Source organism: Melospiza melodia, chromosome 31 (assembly GCF_035770615.1).
Source record: "Melospiza melodia melodia isolate bMelMel2 chromosome 31, bMelMel2.pri, whole genome shotgun sequence".
Classification (NCBI taxonomy): Eukaryota; Metazoa; Chordata; class Aves; order Passeriformes; family Passerellidae; genus Melospiza; species Melospiza melodia.
Genome location: NC_086224.1, coordinates 2870839 through 2889047, shown reverse-complemented (window position 1 = coordinate 2889047; position 18209 = coordinate 2870839). Strand labels below are relative to the sequence as shown.

At 67.8% G+C, this 18209-nt stretch overlaps 2 protein-coding genes across 2 annotated transcripts; one reads left to right on the top strand and one right to left on the bottom strand.

Annotated features, from left to right (window-relative positions):
• Nucleotides 1-895: 895 nt before the first annotated feature.
• LOC134431339 (uncharacterized) lies at nt 896-5678 on the bottom strand. The gene is made up of 5 exons (XM_063179330.1): nt 3869-5678; nt 3732-3792; nt 2649-2852; nt 1997-2171; nt 896-962 (listed from the first exon to the last, which is right to left on the bottom strand). Exon 1 carries the CDS (start codon nt 5005-5007, stop codon nt 3904-3906), a length of 1104 nt encoding a protein of 367 aa, XP_063035400.1. The 5' UTR covers nt 5008-5678; the 3' UTR covers nt 896-962; nt 1997-2171; nt 2649-2852; nt 3732-3792; nt 3869-3903.
• LOC134431260 (growth/differentiation factor 11-like) lies at nt 5498-17238 on the top strand. The gene is given in 7 exon segments (XM_063179243.1): nt 5498-5582; nt 6821-6960; nt 7803-8151; nt 14054-14178; nt 14180-14248; nt 14250-14429; nt 16858-17238. Coding segments are annotated over 7 exon segments (1329 nt in total).
• The last annotated feature ends 971 nt before the right edge of the window (nt 17239-18209 follow it).

The following is an 18209-nucleotide window of genomic DNA, read 5'->3' as shown; positions in this document are numbered from 1 at the left end:
GACCCCACACTCGGGGTCCCTGTCACCCCCTGACCCCACACTCGGGGTCCCAGCCCCCCAAATCCCCCACCCCATTGTCCCCCAGCCCCTTCCCCCGGGGTCCCAGCCCCTCCTGACCCCACCCCAATGTCCCCAACGCCCCATACCCCCCCACCCCGGGGTCCCAGCCCCCCAAATCCCCCACTCCAATATCCCCCAGCCCCCCCCCATAACCCCCCACCCCGGGGTCCCAGCCCCCCAAATCCCCTACTCCAATATCCCCCAGCCCCCCCCCATAACCCCCCCACCCGGGGTCCCAGCCCCCCAAATCCCCCACCCCATTGTCCCCCAGCCCCCCCCCATAACCCCCCACCCCGGGTCCCAGCCCCCCAAATCCGCCTCCCCATTGTCCCCCAGCCCGTGTCACAAGCCCCCCGCGGTCCCCATGTCCCCATTGCCCCCCAAGTCCCCCGTGCCCCCCGTGCCCCCCGTGCCCCCCAGCTCCCCCAGCCCCCGCAGCGCCGCCAGCACCGCCCGCAGCACCGGCGGGTGCACGAACGCCACCAGCCCGTCCCGGTTCGCCCAGCGCTCGGTGCCCGGTCCCCGGGCCGGGCCGGTGGTAGCGCAGCTCGGGGGGGTCCCCGGGGCCGCCCCCCGCCCGCAGCGCCCCCGCCAGGGGCAGCACGGCCCCGCCCAGGGCCCGGAGCACGGCGTGCGGGGCGCACGAGTCCCACGCGAACGTCGTGCCCTGCGACAGCACGAAGGCGTCCGCCAGCCCCAGCGCCACGCAGAGCAGCTTGTAGCCGGCCCCGGCCGCCAGAAGCGGGGGACCCCCCCCCAGCGAGGCCAGAGCCCCCCGAACCGCCGCGCTCATCGGCCCGGCTCAGCACCACGCGGGGACGGGCGCGGGGCTACGGGGCGGGGACAGCGAGCACAGGCGGGTGGCACCGTGAGCCACCCCCCAGTGGTAGCGACCCTGCCACCTGCGGGAGGGGGCACACGGGGTGAGACTGGGGGGACACGGGGTGGGGACAGCAGGGTGAGGGGTGTGGGGACCCCGGGATGGGGGAAATGGGGGAATTGGGACCCCGGTATGGGGGGAATGGGGAAATGAGGACCCCAGGATGTGGGGGGAATGGGGACCCCCAGGGATGGGAGGTGAGGGGAATGGGGACCCCGGGATGGGGGGAAAATGGGGGGATTGGGACCCCAGGATGTGGGGAATGGGGGAATTGGGACCCCAGGATGTGGGGGGAATGGGGACCCCAGGGATGAGAGGTGAGGGGAATGGGGACCCCGGGATGGGGGGAAATGGGGACCCCTGGGTCAGGGGTATGGGGGGGCTGGGACCCCCCCAGGTGAGGGGAAACTGGGGACCCCAATATGGGGGAAATGGGGACCCCAGGGTGAGGGGAATGCGAGAATGGGGACCCCGGGACAAGGGGGGAATGGGGACCCCAGGATGGGGAGAATGGGGACCCCAGGGTGAGGAGAATAGAGACCCCGGGATGGGAGGAATGGGGACCCCGGGATGAGGGGAATGAGGAAATCGGAATCCCAGGGTGAGGGGACGGGGGGACCCCAGGATGTGAGGAATGGGGACCTCAATATGGGGGGAAATGGGGACCCCAGGGTGGGGGGAAATGGGGTCCCCAATATGGGGGGAATGGGGACCCTGATATGGGGGGAAATGGGAGGGCTGGGACCCTTGGGGTGGGGGAAAATGGGGACCCCAGGGTGGGGTGAATTGGGACCCTGGGGTGGGGAGGAATGGGGAATTACGACCTCGGGGTGTGGGGAATGGGGGACCCCAGGGTGGGGGATCAGGGGGGACCCCGGGGTGTGGGGGAATGGGGACCCCAGGGTGGGGGATCAGGGGGGACCCCGGGGTGTGGGGAATGGGGACCGTGGCGTGAGCAGAAATGGGGTTCAGGTTCAGGGCTGTCAGGGGGTCCCAGGGATCTGGAGGTGCAGGTTTAGGGGTCCCGGGGGTCCCGGCTGGGGGCTCGGGCCATACCTGTGTGTCTGGGGGTCCCTCTGGAAGAAGGGCTCGTTGATGACCCCCAGCACGGGGACCCCGCTGCGGCGCTCGAAGGCCCCCACGAGCACCAGGGCCGAGCGCAGCCCCCCGGGGGCGACGCCATCGACGGCGGCCACGTCCTCGCGGCCCCCGATGAACTCGTTGGTGGAGTCTGGGGGTGCCAGGGGGTGCCAGGGCTCCGCGGGGTACCAGCCCTGCCCTGGCCCCGGCCCCTGTCCCCATCCCATCCTGTCCCGTCCCCTGTCCTTGTCCCTGTCCCCATCCATCCCCATCCCACCCTCCAACATTCCCTGTCCCCATCCTGTCCCTGTTCCCATCCGTGTCCTCATCCCTGTCCCCATCTCCATCCCACTCCACAACATTCCCTGTCCCCATCCTGTCCCTGTCCCCATCCTGTCCCTGTCCCCATCCCTGTCCCCATCCTGTCCCTGTTCCCATCCGTGTCCCCATCCCTGTCCCCACCTCCATCCCACTCCACAACATTCCCTGTCCCCATCCCTGTCCCGTTTCTGTTTCTGTCCCCTCCATCCCACCCCATCAACCCCATCCTGTCCCCGTGCCATCCCTGTCCCCATCTCATTTCTGTCCCCATCCCACCCCTATGCCACCCCTGTCCCCACCCTCTCACCAATGGGGTCTATCCAGATCCCGAGGTCCCCTGGGGACAAGCCGGGGTCGATGCCATCCAGCTCCGTGTCCCCAAGTGTCACCTCCTGGTGCACGGCCTCTGCCAGCAGCTCGGCCGCCCGCGTGTGCTCGGGGCCCAGCACGGCCACCAGCAGGGCCACCGTGTCCGCCGGGGTGGCACCGACCTGGATTGTCACCGTGCCACCTGCAGGGACCCCAAATCAGCCCCTGGGGTGGCACTGACCCACACTGTCACCGTGCCACCTGCAGGGACCCCAAATCACACAGGGACATGGCACGGGGACACCTCGGGTGGCACCGACCCGCACTGTCACTGTGCCACCTGCAGGGACCCAAATCACACAGGGACCCAAATCACACAGGGACATGGCACGGGGACACCCAGAGTGACACTGACCCTGCACTGTCACTGTGCCAGCTGCAGGGACCCAAATCACACAGGGACCCAAATCACACAGGGACATGGCACAGGGACACCCAGGGTGACACTGACCCTGCACTGTCACCGTGCCACCTGCAGGGACATGGCACAGGGACCCAAATCACACAGGGACATGGCACGGGGACACCCAGAGTGACACTGACCCGCACTGTCACCGTGCCACCTGCAGGGACATGGCACAGGGACATGGCACAGGGACACCCAGGGTGGCACCGACCCGCACCGTCACTGTGCCACCTGGCCAGGGACGTGGCCCAGGGACCCCCGACTCAGCCATGGGAATGTGGGGACATGGGGACACAGGGACATGGGGACACGGGCAGGGTGACACTGGGATATGGGGACATGGGGACATGGGAATGTGGGGACATGGGACTCCCTCCCCGACCTTGACCCCACATCCCCATGTGTGTCCCCTCTTTTCCCCACTGTCCCCTCTGTCCCCTCACTGTCCCCACTGTCCCCTCACTGTCCCCGCTGTCCCCACTGTCCCCTCGCTGTCCCCGCTGTCCCCTCACTGTCCCCCGCTGTCCCCTGCTGTCCCCGCTGTCCCCCGCTGTCCCCTCACTGTCCCCGCTGTCCCCACTGTCCCCTCGCTGTCCCCCGCTGTCCCCCTCTCACCGTTGGCGTCCCTGAACTCGCTGCTCTCCTCGCCGTGGATGTGTCCCCGGAGCTCGGGGAACTGCAGCGACACCGGGGGTGGCTCAGGGACATCCCGGGAGGCTGCACCCCCCCGGGGCCACCCTCAGCGTCCCCACCTGTGTCCCCAGGTCGTGTTTGATGAGCTCCTGGATCAGCACATCCGCCAGGGTCTTGAAGTCGCGCTCGAAGCGGGCGCTGCGCTCCGGGCCCGACTTCTCGGCCACCAGGAGCCGGAACAGCGGCTCCTCGGCCCGGCAGCGCCGCGCCACCTCGGCCGCCTTCTGCGACACCGCCACCAGCGCCGGCAGCAGCCCCGCCATGGCCGCGACACCGCCGCGACAGCCGCGACAGAGCCGCGACGGAGTCGCGATACAGCGGCGACACCTGGCGGGGGCAGCGCGGGGTCAGGGGCGCGCTCGGGAAGGGAGCGGAGTGACCCCGAATGATGGGGACAGGGGGACACTGGGGACACGGAGTGGGGATTTGGGGACACGGGGATGTGGGGACAGAGGGACGTTGAGGCATTGGGACACGGAGAGTGGGGATTTGGGGACACGGGGATGTGGGGACAGAGGGACATTGAGGCATTGGGACACGGAGAGTGGGGATTTGGGGACATTGGGATGTGGAGACAGGAGGATGTGGGGACAGGGTGACATTGGGATGCGGGGACAGGGTGACATTGGGATGTGGGGACATTGGGACGTTGAGACATTGGGACACGGAGAGTGGGATTTTGGGGACATTGGGATGTGGAGACAGGAGGATGTGGGGACAGGGTGACATTGGGATGTGGGGACAGAGGGACATTGGGACACGGAGAGTGGGATTTTGGGGACATTGGGATGTGAGGACATTGGGACGTTGAGACATTGGGACACGGAGAGTGGGACTTTGGGGACATTGGGATGTGAGGACATTGGGACGTTGAGACATTGGGACACAGAGAGTGGGACTTTGGGGACATTGGGATGTGAGGACATTGGGACGTTGAGACATTGGGACACAGAGAGTGGGACTTTGGGGACATTGGGATGTGGGGACAGGGGAATATGGGGACAGGGTGACATTGGGATGTGGGGGACAGAGGGACAGAGGGACAGAGGGACATTGGGACACGGAAAGTGGGATTTTGGGGACATTGGGATGGTGGGACGTGGGGATTTGGGGACAGGGGGACATGGACAATGGGATTTCGGGGACATTGGGATGTGGGGGACGGGGGAACAAGGAGACAGGGGGACAGGGGGGACATTGGGACATGGAGAGTGGGATTTTGGGGACAGGAGGATAGGGGGACAGGGTGACACTAGGATGTGGAAATTTGGGGATATGGACAGTGGAATTTTGAGGACATTGGGATATGGGGACAGGGGGACATGGACACTGGGATTTTGGGGACACTGGGATGTGGGGACAGGGGGACACTGGGATGTGGGGATTTGGGGACATTGGGACATGGACAGTGGGATTTTGGGGACATTGGGATGTGGGGACAGGGGGACAGGGAGACAGGGGGACGTGGACACTGGATTTGGGGACATTGGGATGTGGGAATTTGGGGACAGGAGGATGTGGGGACACGAAGACGTGGGGACAGAGGGATGGGGGACATTGGGACATGAACATTGGGATTTTAGGGACTCTGGGATGTGGGAATTTGGGGACATTGGGACACGGACAGTGGGAGTTTGGGGACACGGGGATGGGCGGATTTGGGGACAGCAGGATGTGGGGACACTGACATGCGGATGGGAGGACACGGGGACGCGAGGAACGTGGTGATGCGCATGTGGGCACACGGGAACACGGGGACAGGGTGTCACGGGAGTGCGGGGACACGGGGACATGGGCAGGCGGGGACACGGGGACACGGGGGAGGTGGCGATGCGGCCACGGGGGACACAAAGGCGGCCACGGGGAAATGGCCCCGGCGCTGTGGCCGCGGGGACGCGCGGCTCTCCCCAGGCTGTCCCCAGGCTGTCCCCAAGGGGGGGTGGCGCTGTCCCGCGGGGACCGGACCCGCTGGGGCCGGGGGTGTCCCCGCTGTCCCCCCGGAAGGCTCCGAGCCACGCGGCCCCCCCCGGAACGGCCCCGGAACGGCCCCAATTCCCCCCCCCCCATCCCCGCCACCCCCGCACCGGGACCCCCCCAGGCCGCGTCCCCACCCCTGGGGACACCCGGGGACCCGCGGGGACACCGGGGCCGCCCCCCGCCCGCGCCGCCGTTACCGGGGGCCGCTGACAGCTCCAGCCCGGGGGCGGGGACGGCGCCGCGTCACAGCCGCGCTTAACCCGGCTCGGTGCCGGCCCCGCCTGCCCGGGTCACAGCGGAGCGCGGGGACACCGGCGGGGAGGGGACACGGCGGGAGGCGACACGGCCGGGATTGTGGCACCGGGGACACCGCGGGGGGACACGCTGGGTGGCCGTGGCGGTGTCCCTGTGTCCCGTGTCCCGTGTCGCTGTCGCTGTCCCCAAAGCGCCCCCGCTGCAGTTCCCGCCCCGGCCGCCAGGGGGGGCGCTGTCCCCGGGGCCGCACCGACCCCGCCGGGCCCGAGGGGCAACGGGCCGCTCCCCCCCCCCCAAAACCCACCGGACCCCCCCATGGCCGTGCCCACCCTCCCGAGCCCCCCCCGGTGCGATTTCCCCTCTCCATGGTTCTGATGGGGCGGGATAAGGGCAGGCGGGGTCCCGGTCACTTCGCTTTGGGGGGGGTCCCCACGGTGATCTCAGGGTCGGGGTCCCCTCGTTGCTCCCCCGGCTCCTCCTGGGAGCGCTGCTCGGTGCCGGTGCGGGGTGGGCAGGACCCTCCTGTGCCCCCCTCGTGTTGGGGATGGGACCCCCGTGACCCCCGGTGTCCCCCAAACCGTGCTGGGATGTCCTTGTCCCTCCTGGGAGCTCCCGGTGCTCCCGCAGCACTTCTCGGTGCCGCGATGCTCCAGACCGGCGACCTTCGCACTCCCTCCCCGAGTTTCAGCCCCCCCGGGGGTCTCTGAGCCCCCCAAGCCCCGGTCGGGCACCCCCAGACCGGTGCCGGCTCCTCCTGTGAGCTCCCGGTGCTCCCGCAGCACTTCCCAATGTCAGGATGCTCGGACCGGGCACTTTTACCCCCATCCTCACCCTCTGGAGCGCCCTCGGGGGTCTCCGAGCCCCCCAACCCCCGTTTGGGCACCCCCAGACCGGGTTCCGCCTCTCCCGGTCCCTCCCGGTAGCTCCGGTGCCGGATCCCGTGCCCGGTTCCAGGATGCTCCAGACCGGGCACCTTCGCACCCCCTCCCGGAGTTTCAGCCCCTCCGGGGGTCCCCGAGCCCCCCAAGTCCCTGCGGGGCACCCCCAGACCGGGTTCCGCCTCTCCCGGTCCCTCCCGGTCTCTCCGGTGGCCGAACCCGTGCCCGGTTCCAGCGGGGCCGGCCCGGAGCGGGCCCGGGGGGGGGCTCGGGGGGTCCCCCGGGGGCGGGGGTCGCACTTGCCGGACTCGCGTCCATCCCGCCTCGCTCTCCGGGAGCCGCGGCCGCCCCCGGGCCCCCCCCCCCCGAGGCGAGGGGCGGGCCGGGGGTGCCGGGGCTGCCCGGGCGGCGGCGGGGCCGTTCCCGGGGCTCGGGGGGCCGGCGGCGGCGGTGCCAAGCCCCTGCCAGAACCTCTTTTGTGCGCCCGCAGCCAATCAAGGCCGCTGACGACACGCTTCTCTTGGGGTATAAAACCCCGGGGCCGCCGCTGCCGCCGCTTTTTTTCATCCCCCCCCCCCCCTTCGGCCCCCCCCCGGGGCTTCCCCGCCCCCGCCGCCGTTACCGCCTTCCCCCCCCTTGCGCGCTGCGGTGGAAGCGGGGCGGGGGGGCGGCCCGGTGGGGAAGGCTTTGCTTATTTTATTTTCATCATTTTTTAATTATTATTATTTTTTTTGAATCCCCTCCCTCTTGTTTCTGTGGGTTTTTTTTTTTTTTATTCTTCTTTTTGTTTTGTTGGGGGGTTTTTTTTGGGGTTTTTTTTTTGGTTTTTTTTTTGTTTGCTTGTTTTCCCCGATGTATTTTTTTGCTGTCCCCCCCCGGCAAGGCCCCGCTGTGGTGGCTGCTGGGCTCGCTGGTGGCCGCGGTGGCGGGGGGGGGGTCGGTGGAGCAGCCCCCGGCCCCCGAGCCCGCCTGCCCCGTGTGCCTGTGGCGGCGGCAGAGCAAAGAGCTGCGCCTGGAGAGCATCAAGTCGCAGATCCTGAGCAAGCTGCGGCTGAAGGAAGCGCCCAACATCACCCGGGAGGTGGTGAAGCAGCTGCTGCCCAAGGCCCCCCCGCTGCAGCAGCTCCTGGACCTCCACGACTTCCAGGGGGACTCGCTGCAGCACGACGAGTACCTGGAGGAGGACGAGTACCACGCCACCACCGAGACCGTCATCAGCATGGCCCAGGAAAGTCAGTGCCGCCCTTTGTTCCGCTGCAAACTTCGCCGCAGGACTCCCCCCCGCCCCGGCCCCGGGCCCCCGGCCCCGGCACGGAGCCCCCCCCACCCCGGTTCCCGCTGCCCTGCCCGGTGCTCGGTACCGATGGTCCCGCGGGGCGCCCCGTCCTCACCGAGCCCCCCCCCCTCCCGGGGGTCCCCGAGTCCCTCCCGGGGGTCCTTGAGTCCTTTTGGGGTCCCGAGTCCCTGTCGGGGCTCCCTGAGCTCCTCCCGGGGGGTCCGCGAGTCCTTTCGGGGGTCCCTGAGTCCCTCTCGAGGGTTCCTGAGCCTCCTCCGGGGGTCCCGAGTCCCTCCGAGGGTCCCCGAGTCCCTCTCCGGGTCCATGAGCTCATCGTGGGGGTCCCTGAACCCTCTAGGGGGGTCCCGAGCCCCCTCCGGGCCCTTCAGGTCCCCCCCGGTCCGTGCGGGTCCCGCGGGGACGCTTCGCGTTGCGGGGACAGCGAGGGGACAAGGAGGGGGACAAGGAGGGGACAGCGCCGGGAACTGGGACTGGGAGAGGGGGCCCCGAGCTGGGGAGCGGAGCTGGAACTGGGGACTGGCAATGGGGGACACTGGGGACACTGGGGAGGTGCACTGGGGACTGGGATCTAGAAGCTGGCACTGGGGACAGAGGACTGGGAGATGGCACTGGGAGATGGCACTGGGAGATGGCACCAGGGACTGGGAGCTGGGGACTGGGAGCCGGTTGTGAGTGCTGGGAACTGAGACTGGGGACTGGGACTGGGGACTGGACGTGGGAACGGGAGCTGGCACTGGGGACTGGGAGGTGGGAGCTGGCACAGAGTGCTGGGGTTGGGGACTGGGAGCTGGGACTGGGAACGGGGAACTGGGAACTGGGACTGGGAGCTGGTTCTGAGTTCTGGGAGTTGTTACTGGGAGCTGAGACTGGAGACTGGGATCTGGTGCTGGGAGCTGGTTCTGAGTGCTGGGACTGGGGACTGGGAGCTGGGACTGGGGACTGGGGACACAGAGCTGGGACTGGGGACAGGGCACTGGGAACGGGGACCTGGGACTGGGAACCAGGAGCTGGCACAGAGCGCTGGGGCTGGGGACTGGAGCTGGGACTGGGACTGGGAACACAGGACTGGGAACACAGGACTGCGAGCTGGGACTGGGAACACAGGACTGGGAACACAGGACTGGAGCGGGACTGGGACTGGGAGCTGGGACTGGGAGCTGGGACTGGGAACACAGGACTGGGAGCTGGTTCTGAGTGCCGGCACTGGGGACTGGGAGCTGGCACTGGGAGATGGGACAGGGGACACAGAGCTGGGACTGGGCACAGGCACTGGGAGCTGGCAGCAGCACCCGGCCCAGCACCAGCACTGGGACCTGGCTGGTACTGGGATTGGGACTGGAATTGCGACTGGGATTGGGACTGGGAGGACACTGGGGACTGGGACTGGGGAGTGAGACTGGGAATGGAGAAAGGGCACTGGGACCTGGGACTGGACTGGGGACTGGAACTGGGACAGGGACTGGGAGCTCAGACTGGGAACTGAGACTGGGAATGGAGAAAGGGCACTGGGACCTGGGACTGGGGACTGAGAACTGAGACAGGAGACTGAAACTGGGAACTGGGACTGGGAACTGGGAACTGGGACTGGGGACTGGGGACTGGGGACTGGGACTGAAACCAGGAACTGGGACTGGGACTGGAACTGGGAGTTGGCAGCAGGGACCGTGCGCGGTCGCTGCGTGCTGGGAGCTGGCACCGGGCACTGGGGACCTGGGCACCGTCACCGGGCACTGGCACCGCTCAGCAGCGCCACTGGGACCTGGCACCGGGCACTGGGAGCAAACTGGGGACACGGGGCAGGTGGCACACGGTGACCTGGGTGACAGCAGGGTGACAATAGGGTGACAGCAAGGTGACAAACAGGGTGACAAAGAGGGTCGCACCAGGTGGCAGCAGGGTGACAAACAGGGTAGCAGGGTGACAGCAGGGTGACTAACAGGGTAGCAGGGTGACAGCAGGGTGACAAACAGGGTGACAAAGAGGGGCACACCAGGGTGACAGCAGGGTGACAAACAGGGTAGCAGGGTGACAAACAGGGTGGCAGCAGGGTGACGGCGAGGCCACAGCAGGGTGACAGCAGGTTGATGGTGACATCGGGGTGACAAACAGGGTGACAAACAAGGTGACAGTGAGAGCAGGGTGACAGCAGGGTGACAGCAGGGTGATGGTGACACCAGGGTGACATCGGGGTGACAAACAGGGTTGTGATGACAGCCGGGTGACACGGGGGTGACATCGGGGGTGACAAAGGGGGTGCCGGTGACAGCAGGGCGTGCTGGGGCCAGCCCAGCCCAGCCAGGGGGGTCCCCACGGGGACACAGCCATGCCCGGCCCCGCCCCCCCGTGCCTCAGTTTCCCCCGGGCTTTCTCCACCTGCTCCCGGGCGGGGGGGGGGAGCGGAAGGGAGGGAGGGGCGAGGCGCTGCCGCCCCCTCCCCGAATTTCCTTCCCAGGCATTAAATGCGCGCTCGGGCGGCTTTGAAATTTTATTACCCATAAAATTGACGACACGCTGGGGTTTTCCTCCCCGGGCCTCGGGCCCCCCTCCCCGCCCCTTTGGCAGCTCGGGGCCCCCAAAATAAAGGGCAGAGCCCCCTCCCCTCCTGCCGGGGGTCCCGCGGGTCCGGATGCACCCGAGGAGGGGAGGAGAAAGGGGAGGGGGCTTCTCTCCGTTATTATTTGTGATTTTTTTTTCCCTTTTTCCCCCTCTGGGCTGGCCCCCCCGGGCAATTGGGGGTTTTTATGGTTCCTGAACAGAAGGAGGGGAAGGCGCTTTAATGGGCCATAAAGCTCTCGGGTTCCCGGAGCCGCGAGGGTTAATTGGCTGCGAGCCCCCCCCGAGGGGCCACCCGTGACCCCCGCGACCCCCGGGGGGGGTGGGGGAGATTAATGAGGCCCTTTTGGGGGGGGGGGGGCCGGGGGGGCTCAAGTCAGCGGGACGCGGGACAGCGACACAAGGACACAGGGACGGACAGGGGGACACAGGGATGGACACAAGGACACAGGGACGGACAGGGGGACACAGGGACGGACAGGGGGACACAGGGACGGACAGAGGGACAGACATGAGGACACAGGGACGGACAGGGGGACACGGACAGGGGGACACAGGGGACGGACAGGGGGACACAGGGACGGACAGAGGGATGGACCACAAGGACACAGGGATGGACAGAGGGACACAGGGACGGACAGAGGGGACGGACACAAGGACACAGGGACGGACATGGGGACACAGGGACGGACAGGGTGACGCGGGACAGCGACACAAGGACACAGGGGACAGACAGAGGGACGGACAGGGGGACACAGGACGGACACAAGGACACAGGGGACGGACAGAGGGACACAGGGACGGACAGAGGGATGGACACAAGGACACAGGGATGGACAGAGGGACACAGGGACGGACACAGGGATGAATAGGGGGACACAGGGACGGACAGGGGGACACAGGGACTGACAGAGGCACAGGGACGGACACAAGGACACAGGGACGGACATGAGGACACAGGGACAGACACGAGGACACCGGGACGGACAGGGGGACACAGGGACGGACAGAGGGACACAAGGACACAGGGACGGACACAAGGACACAGGGACGGACACACGGACGGACACGGGGACCCGCGGGGGGGCCGGGGCAGCGCTCGGGCCCCGGTGCCGAACAAAGAGCGGGGGGGGCTCCGGGGCCGCCCCCTCCCCACCGGCCCCAGCTGTGCCCCGGTGTCCCGGTAACCTTTATCCCCCGTTGCCATGGAGACGGCAGGAGCGTCCTGGCAACGCCCCCCCCCCCCCCCTCAGCGAGCCCCCGGGATGGGCAGAGAGACCCCCGGGATAGGGGGGACACCGAGGAGGGGCATTGGGGGCTTGTGGAGACCCAAAAATCCTCACCCGGAACCCCAAAAATCCTCATCTGGAACCCCCAAAAATCTCACCTGGAACCCCCCAAAAATCCTCACCTGGAACCCCCAAAATCCCACCTAGAGACCCCCCAAAATCCCCACTCGGAGTCGCCTCTGAATCCCCACCTAGAGCCCCCCAAATCCTCGCCTGGAACCCCCCTAAATCTTCACCTGGAGTCCCCAAATCCCCAGATGGAGACCCCCCAAAAAATTCCACGCCCCCCCAAATCCTCACCTCAAATGCCCAAAAATTCCCACCTGGAAACCCCCCCCCAAAATCCCACCTGGAACCCCCAAATCCCCACCTGGAACCCCCAAATCCACACCTGGAACCCCCAAATTCCAACCTGGAACTCCCAAATTCCCACCTGGAACCCCAAATCCCCACCTGGAACCCCCAAATTCCAACCTGGAACCCCCAAATCCCACCCGAAGCCCCAGATCCCACCTGGAGCCCCCAGGTTCCCCCCAGGTCCCGCCGCCCCGCACCCTCGGGTGCCAACCCCCCCCCTCAGCTTCTCCGGGGGTGTTTGGGGGGTCCCCGCCGCCCCCAGCCCCATTCAGGGGGTCCCGGCCGCCCCCAGCCCCATTCGGGGGGGATCCCCGCCGCCCCCAGCCCCATTCGGGGGGGATCCCCGCCGCCCCCAGCCCCATTCAGGGGGGTCCCGGCCGCCCCCCAGCCCCATTCGGGGGGGGATCCCCGCCGCCCCCAGCCCCATTCGGGGGGGGTCCCCGCCGCCCCCAGCCCCATTTGCGACATTGGCGCTGTCGCGACCCCCGCGGGGCCGGCGCACAAATGGCCCGCGGCTGCAGCTGGGGGTGATTAAACCTGACCGGAGCCGGGGGCGGGGGTCGGGGGGTAGAAATTCCCACCTCAATTCGAGCCAGATGTGGGGCTGGGGGTGCTCGGGGGGACCCCGGGGCCGGGGGGTGCTGGAGGGGTGCTAGGGGGGGGTCACCGGCTTTGTCACCTCCCGGTTTTGGGGGGCTGCGGGAGCCCCCCGAGGTGTGGGACGTGTGGGGTTTGGGGGGGTGGGAGATGCAGCGCTCTGGAGCCCACACAGGCCGGGACCCCCGCCCCATTTGGGACCCCCCAACCCCACCCGGGGCCGTGGGTCAGGGGGCGACCCCCGGGCCGGGCTCTGAACCCGACCTTCACCTCCCGGCAGGGGCTGCCCCGACCCCGCCGCTCTTGGGGGTCCCGGGGTGGGGCTGGGGGGTCCCAGACGGGGCTCGGGTCCCCACACGGGGCTCGGGGGTCCTGGTCTGGGGTCGGGGGGGGTCCCAGAATGTGGCTCGGGGGCCCAGAGTGCGGCTCGGGGGTCCCGGTGTAGGGCTGGGTTTTCAGAGAGGGGCTCGGGGGTCCCGGAGTGGGGTCCGGGTGATCCCACAGCCAGTCCCGGCTCCCCCAGAGTGCGGTTTGGGGGATCCCACCGGGGGTCCCAAGCCCACCCTGACCCCTCCTCTCCCTCCTCACCCCACAGCGAGTCCTAGAGCACGGTTTTGGGGGTCCCACCAAGGGTTCTAAGCCCCCCCTGACCCTCCTGACCCCACAGCGAGTCCTGGAACATGGTTTGGGGGTCCTGGAGCACAGTTTGGGGGTCCTAGAGCACGGTTTGGGGGTCCCACCAAGGGTTCTAAGCCCACCCTGACCCCTCCTCGCCCCACAGCGAGTCCTGGAACGCGGTTTGGGGGTCCTAGAGCACAGTTTGGGGGTTCCTAGAGCACAGTTTGGGGGTCCCACCAAGGGTTCTAAGCCCACCCTGACCCCTCCTCGGCCCCACAGCGAGTCCTGGAACGCGGTTTGGGGGTCCTAGAGCACAGTTTGGGGGTCCTAGAGCACAGTTTGGGGATCCTAGAGCACGGTTTGGGGGTCCCACCAAGGGTCCTAAGCCCACCCTGACCCTCCTCTCCCTCCTCGCCCCCGCAGCCGACCCGGTGGTGCAGATCGAGGGCAACCCGCACTGCTGCTTCTTCAACTTCAGCCCCAAGATCATGTTCACCAAGGTGGTGAAGGCGCAGCTGTGGGTGTACCTGCGGCCGGTGCAGCACACCCTCCACCGTGTACCTGCAGATCCTGCGCCTCAAGCCCGTCACGGACGAGGGCAGCCGCCACATCCGCATCCCGCTCGCTCAAGATCGAGCTCAACTCGCGCGCCGGCCACTGGCAGAGCATCGACTTCAAGCACGTCCTGCAGAACTGGTTCAAGCAGCCCCACAACAACTGGGGCATCGAGATCAACGCCTTCGACCCCAACGGCAAACGACCTGCCGTCACCTCGCTGGGGCCCGGCGCTGAGGGGCTGGTGGGTGGCACTGCCAGGGGGCGCCGAGGGGCTGGCGGGTGGCGCTGGCACTGCCAGGGGGCACAGAGGGGCTGGTGGGGTGGCACTGCCAGGGGGCACCGAGGGGTCTGGGGTGTCACCAAAAAGGCACAAAGGGGCTGGTGGGTGGCACTGCCTGAGGGGCTCAAGGTGTTCCCAAAGGGGCTGGGGGGTGGCACTGGCACTGCCAGGGGGCACCGAGGGGTTTGGGGTGTCACCAAAAGGGCACAGAGGGGTGGTGGGTGGCACTGCCAGGGGGGCACCGAGGGGCTGGTGGGTGGCACTGGCACGGCCAGGGGGCACCGAGGGGCTGGGGGGTGGCACTGGCACTGCCAGGGGTGCACAGAGGGGTTTGGGGTGTCACCAAAAGGGCACAGAGGGGGTGGTGGGTGGCACTGGCACTGCCAGGGGGCGCCGAGGGGCTGGGGGGTGGCACTGGCACTGCCAGGGGGGCACAGAGGGGTTTGGGGTGTCACCAAAAGGGCACAGAGGGGGTGGTGGGTGGCACTGGCACTGCCAGGGGGCGCCGAGGGGCTGGGGGGTGGCACTGGCACTGCCAGGGGGGCACAGAGGGGTTTGGGGTGTCACCAAAAGGGCACAGAGGGGGTGGTGGGTGGCACTGGCACTGCCAGGGGGCGCCGAGGGGCTGGGGGGTGGCACTGGCACTGCCAGGGGGGCACAGAGGGGTTTGGGGTGTCACCAAAAGGGCACAGAGGGGGTGGTGGGTGGCACTGGCACTGCCAGGGGGCGCCGAGGGGCTGGGGGGTGGCACTGGCACTGCCAGGGGGGCACAGAGGGGTTTGGGGTGTCACTAAAAGGGCACAGAGGGGGTGGTGGGTGGCACTGCCAGGGGGGCACAGAGGGGCTGGTGGGTGGTGCTGCCAGGGGGGCTCAAGGTGTTCGAAAGGGGCTGGTGGGTGGCACTGGCACTGCCAGGGGGCACCGAGGGGTTTGGGGTGTTCCCAAAGAGGCACTGGATGGGTGGCACTGCCCCCTGTTCAGGGTGTCCCCAAAAGGAGAACTGAGGGGCTGGTGGGTGGCACTGCCAGGGGGGTACAGGGTGTTTGGGGTGACCCCAGTGGGTGGCACTGCCCAAGGGGACAGCAGGTTTGGGATGTCTGGGGCTCGTGGGTGGCACTGCCCAGGGGGGCTCAGGGTGTCCCCAAAGGGGCTGGCGGGTGGCACTGCCCCCGGTTCAGGGTGTGCCCAGAGGGGTGGCTCTGGAGGCAGGGGATGAGGCTGGGGGACAGTGACAGCTCCGAGGGCTGGGGACAGCCTGGAGGTGACAGGTGTGGGTGGCAGTGACAGCTCCGTGGGGCTGGGGACATCTCGATGGACTGATGGCAGTTCCACGGGGCTGGTGGCAGTTCTGTGGGGACACTGCCACCTCCGTGAGGCACAGCACAGCTGGGCTGGATGGAGCAGGGTGCAGCGGGGACGGTGTGTCACCATTGTCCTCACCATTGTCCTCTGTGTCCCTTCCCGGCTGTCCCTGTCCCCTCACTGCTGTCCCCTGTGTCTGCTCCTGGCCGTCGCTGTCCCCTCACCACTGTCCCTGTCCCCTCACATCTCTCCCCTCACCACTGTCCGTATTCCCTCACTGCTGTCCCCTGGGTCCCCTCCTGCCTGTCCCCGCTGTCCCTGTCCCCTCGTGTCTGTCCCCTCACTTCTGTCCCCTGTGTCCCCTCTCGGCTGTCCCTGATCCCTCCTGGCTGTCCCTGTCTCCTCATCCCTTTCCCTATCCCCTCATGGTTGTCCCCTCACCACTGTCCCCTCACTGCTGTCCCTGTCCCCTCACCCCTATCCCTTGTGTCCTCTCCCGCTGTCCCTGTCCCTTCACTTCTGTCCCTGTCCCCTCCCTGCTGTCCCCTCACTGCTGTCCCCCTTGTCACCTCCTGGCTGTCCCTGTCCCCTCACCCCTATCCTCTGTGTCCCCTCCTGTCCGTCCCTGTCCCCTCACCACTGTCCCTGTCCCTTCCTGGCTGTTCCCCGTGTCCCCTCCTCGCTGTCCCTGTCCCCTCACCCCTTTCCCTGTCCCCTCACCCCTTTCCCTGTCCCCTCTGTCTGTCCCTGTCCCCTCATCCCTGTCCCCTCTGTCTGTCCCTGTCCCCTCCCCGCTGTCCCTGTCCCCTCTGTCTGTCCCTGTCCCCTCTGTCTGTCCCTGTCCCCTCCCCGCTGTCCCTGTCCCCTCTGTCTGTCCCTGTCCCCTCATCCCTGTCCCCTCTGTCTGTCCCTGTCCCCTCTGTCTGTCCCTGTCCCCTCATCCCTGTCCCCTCTGTCTGTCCCTGTCCCCTCTGTCTGTCCCTGTCCCCTCATCCCTGTCCCCTCTGTCTGTCCCTGTCCCCTCTGTCTGTCCCTGTCCCCTCATTGCTGTCCCCCCCGTGTCCCCTGGCTCGGTCCCTGTCCCCAGCACCCGTTCATGGAGCTGCGCGTCCTGGAGAACAACAAGCGCTCCCGGCGGAACCTGGGGCTGGACTGCGACGAGCACTCGACGGAGTCGCGCTGCTGCCGCTACCCGCTCACCGTGGACTTCGAGGCGTTCGGCTGGGACTGGATCATCGCCCCCAAGCGCTACAAGGCCAACTACTGCTCGGGCCAGTGCGAGTACATGTTCATGCAGAAGTACCCGCACACGCACCTGGTGCAGCAGGCCAACCCGCGCGGCTCGGCCGGGCCCTGCTGCACGCCCACCAAGATGTCCCCCATCAACATGCTCTACTTCAACGACAAGCAGCAGATCATCTACGGCAAGATCCCCGGCATGGTGGTGGATCGCTGCGGCTGCTCCTAGAGCCGCGCTGCCTCCCTCGCCGCCGCCCCGCCTGCCGCTGCCCCGGCCCGCCGAGCCCCCGCTGCCCCCCGCGGGCTCCTCTGCATTTTTTCCGCTCTTTCTTTTTTTTTTTTTTTTTGATTTTTTTTTCATTTTGTTGTTGGTTCGGGGCGGGGCGGGAAGCGCAAAGTGACAAAGGCCGAGCGTTGAAATCGGTTTGGATGGTGGAGGAGAGAGGAGGAGGAGGAGGAGGAGCAGCGAGCCCGCGATCCCACGCGCATTGTGCAATAAAAGCGACCGGACGGAGAAGGGAACGGGGAGGGGGGGACCGGGACCCCCAGGCCGCGGTGGCGACGCGGGGACACGGCGGGGACACGGCCCCGGGTGGCGGGGAGAGCGGCAGCGCCACGAGGAGGAGGAGGATGCGGAGGAGGAAGAGCAGCGAGCGCACCCCGCGTCTCCCCGCGCTCCTGGAGCGGCGCTGGTGACACCGAGGGGACGGGGGGGGGGGCGACCCCGGACCTCGCTGCGGCCGCGGGACCCCCGGCACCGGGAGGAATCCGCCTCCCTTCTTTAATTTATTTATTTATTAATCGCCCTCCCGGCCGGCGCTCGCCCCGCTCCCTCCGCAGGGACCCCCGGGGACCCCCGGGCACGGAGCGGAGCCTCGGCCCGGCCTTGGCCCGCGGCCCTGGCACCGGCCCCGCTCCGCCGGGGGGCGAGGGCGGCCCGGGGGTCACCGGGAGGCGACACCAGAATTGCTGGGAGGCTCCGGCTGGGGCCGAAATTCCGCTTACGCCGCACATTCGCCTCGCGCTGCCCTCGGAGGGTTTTGGGTTTGTTTCTTTTCTTTTTTTGTGTGGTTTATTTTTTTTCCCCCCCCCCCGTTGTTTGTGTTTGTTTCACGTGAGAACGAACCCCCCGCGCGTCCCGCGGTTCCCTCCCGGCCCCGGGCGATGCGGGCGGGAGCGGAGGAGGCTCCGGGAACCGGG

Excerpts from the sequence above, each read along its gene's own strand:
- LOC134431339 (XM_063179330.1), bottom strand. The coding sequence starts at position 5,007 with ATGTCCCCCCTGTCCCCCTGTCTCCTTGTTCCCCCGTCCCCCACATCC.